At 51.1% G+C, this 6,219-nt stretch overlaps 1 protein-coding gene across 1 annotated transcript; it reads right to left on the bottom strand.

Annotated features, from left to right (window-relative positions):
* Positions 1-2,581: 2,581 nt before the first annotated feature.
* LOC119394725 (uncharacterized) lies at positions 2,582-3,406 on the bottom strand. The gene has a single exon (XM_037662034.1). The coding sequence runs from the start codon at positions 3,404-3,406 to the stop codon at positions 2,582-2,584; it is 825 nt and encodes a 274-aa protein (XP_037517962.1).
* Positions 3,407-6,219: the final 2,813 nt, after the last annotated feature.

Raw genomic sequence — 6,219 nt, 5'->3', positions numbered from 1 at the left:
CTCAGGGCTATTGTGGACATGCGGACCCTGTGACGTGTAATACCTTACAGAATATTAAATGCGAAGCATTTTTTAGCGAACCTCAAGAACTTTGGCCGTTTCTATCTACGTATCTACACTCTAAGGCAAAATTGCCCGAAAGAGGAGTAACGGAGCCCAATAGACCTTATGCAAAATTGCTGCCATCTAGCGGCCGCCGTGCGCACTTCCGCCATGTTCAAGGCTCAGCGCGCTCCGCATGTGCACACACGGAGAGTGTGTATCAACGTAAGGCGGCTGATAGGAGCGGCAGTGCCATCCTATTTTCTTGTCCCGTGTTGCTCAGATTAAGAAAATTGCGGTTCTGAAAAAAAGGTTTGCAGGAAACTATAACAACCTTCATGTTATTAGGTTTCCTCACGGCCGAGTAGAATCAGCAGATAGTTTTGTTGCTCCAGCTACTGCTTATGACTAACGCCGTGTTTGCGCTTGCCATTCTAATATATGTGGTACCTATGTGACAGCATCGGCACTCATCAGAGAACACTCTTTCATGACATCCCGGAACGAGGCACTTTTCGCGGCGTGTGCTTACAGGCACAGACAAGCCCGTACGAGCTTCAAAGTTGCATCGCGACTACTCGCGCATGCCTGCGCTGCTGTTGACATTACCTTGTTTATTAAAGACGATAGTCTTTCTTCGATCAAAAAGCAAACAATACGCATATCTGAGGCGCAACATCACTAGGTAAGTATGAAGTGGTGTGTTCCTCTGGAGAGGGCATCTGCAGCCGCATTGACTGGGCCTTCAATGTACCGGACGTCCACAGTGAATTCGGAAATAAAGTTGAGGTGCCGTATTTCTCGTGCGGTATAAGTATCGGGGTTACCGCGAAAAGCGAATGTCAAAGGCTTCTGGTCCGTAAGGACGTGAAAGCTTGAGCCTTCCAACAGATGTCGGAAATGTCGAATGCCCAGATATACGGCCATCCAAAAAACGGCAGGAAGTGGAAGATGGAAGCTGCGATGAAAAAATCCGCCAGTAGCTCACGACCAAACGTGCTGTAACGCGTTTCTGCCGGTTTCAGTTTCTGAGAGAAAAAGCCGAGTGGATACCAAGAGTTGCGCTGCCACTGCTGTAAAACCGCGCCGACAGCCGCACTAGAAGCATCGGTGATAAGACGCATTGGTGCAACGTGCAGAGGATGTACCAGCAGTGTAGCGTCCGCCAATTCGTTCTTGGCAGCATAGAAGGAAGCTTCGGCGTCAGACGTCCAAGTCAGTGGGGAGGACGGAGCTTTGGTGGTCTTGAGGAGATCCGTGAGCGGTATGATAATGCGGGCAATGTTGGGAAGAAAACGGCGGTGGAAGTTGAGCAACCCAAGGAACTCGCGGAGCTTTCGGAGTGGGCGAGGGAAGTCGCGCAAGGCTTGAACTTTCTTGTCCAACGGCCTGATTGCCTCTTTTGTCACACGGTGTCCGAGGAACTCAATATCGTCGACACCAAAGACACACTTTGCGGGGTTCATGAGGAGGCCATGTTCCTGGAGTCGAGAAAATAGCAGACGCAAATGGGTGCAATGCTATTCGGGGGAAACACTAGCCACCAGGAGGTCGTCGAGATATGCAAATACGAAGGGAAGTCCACGAGTTACTTCGTTTATAAACCTCTGGAACGTCTGAGCAGTGTTTCGCAATCCGAACGGCATGCGAACATACTCGAAAAGTCCGAATGGTGTCACAATTGCAGTCTTCGGGATGTCCGCTGGCTCGACCGGAATCTGGTGGTAGGCCTTTACCAAGTCTATTTTGCTGAATATCACCGCTCCCGCGAGGTTGGCAGAGAAGTCGTGAATGTGAGGGAGGGGATAGCGATCAGGTATGGTGCACGCGTTGAGGGCTCCATAGTCACCACAGGGGCGCCAATCCCCTGGATCACGCTTTGGGACCATGTGGAGAGCTGACGACCAACTGCTCGACGAAGGGCGGATGATGCCCAGTTGCAGCATGTGGTCGAATTCTCTTTTCGCGATGGCAAGGCGGTCCCCAGCGAGGCGCCTGGGTCGGCAAAATACTGGAGGGCCAGTAGTGACAACATGATGCGTGACGTTGTGACGTACAGGCAGCTCAAGGTTGGAAGGCTTCGCGATGGCTGGAAAGTCTGCTAGAATTGAGGCTAACATAGATGCCGGTATCTGTGGCGCCGTTCCAGTGGTATACGTTGGAGGTGCGAGGATGCCTTGTATGGACATCCTGGTCGTTGTGTCGACGAGTCGACGTGCCCGGAGGTCAACGCTGAGGGCGAAGTGGGTCAGAAAATCAGCACTCAGTATGGCCATGCGTACATCTGCAACAACGAATACCCATCGGAAGGTGCGTCGGAGACCCAAATCGATGGTGAGAGAGCGCTGACCATATGTATTGATGGCAGAGTTGTTGGCTGCTTGAAGGGGAGCAGTCTGCGGAGAGCGCTGCCGGTCGAGTCGTGTGGCAGGAACGACACTGACCTCTGCACCTGTGTCCACGAGAAATCGATGTCCGGCAATCCTGTCAGTGACGTAGAACAGGCGGCTTGTCGTATGGCAAGAGTCGCTGGCCGCCATCAGTGGCTCTGCGGTACGTTTCCCTGCCAGCTGCAAGGAGGACGACACTGACGCGCGCTGGCACCGAAGTTGCTGTGATACCAGCAGTAGACGCGTCGACGAGGACCGGAACGGGAGCTAGACCTCGGAGACAATCTGGGACGGTAATCGCGGTCTCGTCGACGGGGGTGAGACGGTGGCCGTAGGGCATTAACAGTCTCGGCGAGGTCGTCGATCAGTTGCTCCAGGCGAGACTGCCGGTCCTCGAGTTGCGACAGCGGAACGCTAGATGCAGTAGCCATAGTACCTCCTACTGCATAGTCAGCGACGCGATCGGCCTGCTCCGCCAGCTTGTCGAGGGGCAGGTCGTCAGGTGCGGTAGCCAAGGCAAGGACTACATTCTGTGGCAGGCGCTGGAAAAACAGTTCTCGCAGCAGCGGGCTGTTTACATCCAACTTACAGCCAATGAGAAGCTGCTGCATGCGACGTAGCAGTTCTGACGGTCGCCGGTCGCCGAGCTCCTGTTCGTTGAGAAGCTGCTGGAGACGCCTGCGCACAGACACAGACTTGCGTTGCAGCACCGTCGTTTTAAAGTGGTCATAAGGTGTGGTTTCATGGGGCGTGCACACAAGGTCGTGAAACTCTGCAACCACTTCCGTTGAGAGCGCGGAGACAGCGTGGCAATACTTCGCTTGTTGCGAGGTAATGTGCCGAAGGGCAAAGATGGCCTCCACGTGCGTGAACCAGGCTGCAGGATTCTGGGGCCAAAACGACGGCAGGTGAATCTGCACCGTGGCGATGCCCTCTGCGCCGATCGTCGGTCTGTCGCTTGTGGTCCCGTCCATGATGTAGTGCTCGCCCTGCGATCACGTCCGTGTCACTACGTTATAGGGACTGAGGTTAGGTCCACTATAACAATGCGTGTGGCGGCGAGCGTAAAAACCAGGGAACCGTTCAGACCGATGGCAGGAGCAGAAGAAGACTATTCTTTATTTTTCGTTTTCTTTTCCTCGCAGCCCGCAGCACGAGGAACGAGGAGCATGCGCATGCACATGCGCCTGTGCGCGCCATAATTAATAGTCAGCCGATGCAGACGACGACTTATTTCTGTGTGAGCAGCGCGCTCCTTTCGCAAAAGCGGCCGCTGCAGTGAGCGAGGTGACCTTCGAGCTCTCAACGGAAACTTGCAGGCATGCTTGCAGGTATAGCGCAAGACGTACAAACCACCGAGATCACGAGATAAGCGCCTGCACGAGCGACCACGCCCTGTCGAGGCGCGCGCTAATCCGCCTCGGGGGCGACTTTGAAAGCGCGCTTTTCGAGCCATTCGCGCCATCACGCTAGTGATAACGAAAGCACACTGTACCGCCGATCTCTGAGTACCGCCACCGGCAAATGGTGTACATAAATAGCTCCCCGTTAGCAGAGCAGAGAACATGCCGTCTGTGGCGGAGTCGTTTCGCGCTGCGCGCTGGCAATCGAGAGGTGCGAAGTTCAATTCCCGGTGACGGAACTTTTTCTTATAGCTTTTCTTTGCCATATGTTAGTCTTGATATTTTACAACGTCATATCCGTGACGGAAGAGCGTCAGTGGAGCCGTGGTGGACCCCGGCATAAAACAATTTCGTGTTAAAATATCTTTGATGACGATCAGGTCGCCATAAGCGTGATGGAATGGACTGAAGAGGCGCGATGAAGTCGAGCAGTTGACTACTGTCAGAGTAAAGATTGCTTCGACACGCTGTTGTTGTAGAAAGTTACTGGATCAAGGGACCTCGAAAAAAAATGTTGATATATCACCACAGTTTCTGGCGTAACCTCCTATCCTATTTGCATCATGCTATACGCGCCCACAACGCATTGTCTTACGATTCCCATAGCTGTTTCCCCGAACTTCTTACAAGTAGAACTTTTTCTTGCCCTGGGAAACAGACGCTCGGTAAACATTTTACGCGAGCTCTGCCGCCTTTCGGTATACAAAGTTCCGAACAAGCTATGGCATGGATTATATGTGAAGAAATGCAGTATTCGCGTTCCCTTACTTTTCCTTCCTAGCCTCGAGGCAGAGGCACCAACTGCAGGTAACAGCGTCGAAGGCTGTTGCTAGATTGTCGAAGGCTCTTACTATAATGTATAGCCTGATGCAGGAAAGAAGGAATAACATAAAAAAGGGGGAAATGACAGACAGAAAATAATTCTTTCCTCCATGCAGTAACGCAATTGTCCTTGCATTTGTGCGGAAATTTAATAGTGGCTGGAACTTGCAGCCTGGGTGATGAGACTGACGGCAAGGCAAGTGTGTATGTTGTAGCTCTTCGCGACTTCTCGACGCTGACTGCTTACGTTGTCAGATAGGGCCCATTCTCGTGAATCAGCTACAACGCAGAGAAGCAATATATCGGTCAAACAAATGCCCGAATAACGCTTTGATTTGGGTTTTACAGTGAAACGTGAGAAGAAAGAGAGAATGAATCAGAGAGAGAGAGAGGCATGATAACAGATTTGCGTTATCATGGAGAGGTCACAAGGTCACAAATTACAGGTTACTTTAATTTCTGCATATCGAATGCGCGGTGATTACAATACACCGGACGGATTCTGAGAGTCGCTCTCGAAAATAGAAATCCATGCAACAGGAATTGGTGTAAATGTGTGTCCTGTTTTACCTAGGACTAAAGAAAAATACGGTTTCAAATATGACCTGTTCTCAAGGCAGATAATAAGTTAAATCCATAATATATATATATATATATATATATATATATATATGTGTGTGTGTGTGTGTGTGTGTGTGTGTGTGTGTGTGTGTGTGTGTGTGTGTGTGTGTGTGTGTGTGTGTGTGTGTGTGTGTGTGACGTAAGCGGGCATGCAAGGATGACTGGTAGAAGCCAACGAGGAAGAAGTGCGCGTGCAGTAGACTAAAGCTATGGCTCCTTAGGACAAACAAACAAACAAACAAGCTTCTATGCCGCTGGACGTCTCTCATTCATAGCGTCACACAAGCCGAGAGGATGAAGACCTGGCAGCCACTTCATCAGCCGCACGTTATCAACGAAGTTGTCAACAAGACGCCCTGACCATACACGGACCACCGAAGCAGATCCTAGCTGCACACAACGTCCAGCATCATGATGGCATCAGCAACAGACCTTGACATCCCACAGTACGCCGGATCAGCGGACGATTGGCACCGTAGAGGACTGGTTCGACCTCTTCGAACGCCACAGTACCGCTGCATCATGGTCGGAACTGGAGATGGTCGCCTACTTCAACGACTACATCACTGGTGAGGCATTCATATTTTACCTGACACACATCTTGGAACGACAAATTATGGAAAAAATCAAAGAAGAAATGATCATTCGATTTAAAGAATATAATGAAAACTCGGTTATAATCCGCCATCCGGATACATTCGAACTCAGTCGTCACAGTCACAGGGAGTCCGCGCGCATTCGAACGCCGAGTGTGAATTTACCATCCTCAGCATGCAAAGTAAAGCCTCAGCTCTCCGAAATGCATTCAAGCCATTTTCGCAAAAGACCCAACCTTCCACTAGGTTTGCCACCTGCGCAAAGATCGGCATCTCCTGCCTCTCCTCTCTGCTACAAAAATCAAGCCAATATTCAACTACCCGATGGGCTTCACTACTCGTTTA

Source organism: Rhipicephalus sanguineus, chromosome 5, assembly GCF_013339695.2.
Source record: "Rhipicephalus sanguineus isolate Rsan-2018 chromosome 5, BIME_Rsan_1.4, whole genome shotgun sequence".
Lineage (NCBI taxonomy): Eukaryota > Metazoa > Arthropoda > Arachnida > Ixodida > Ixodidae > Rhipicephalus > Rhipicephalus sanguineus.
The sequence above is the reverse complement of the archived record's forward strand: the minus strand, read 5'-3'. Positions and strand labels throughout refer to the sequence as shown.

Bases quoted from the DNA above. Each gene is read 5' to 3' on its own strand.
- LOC119394725 (XM_037662034.1), bottom strand. From the start codon at position 3,406: ATGGACGGGACCACAAGCGACAGACCGACGATCGGCGCAGAGGGCATC.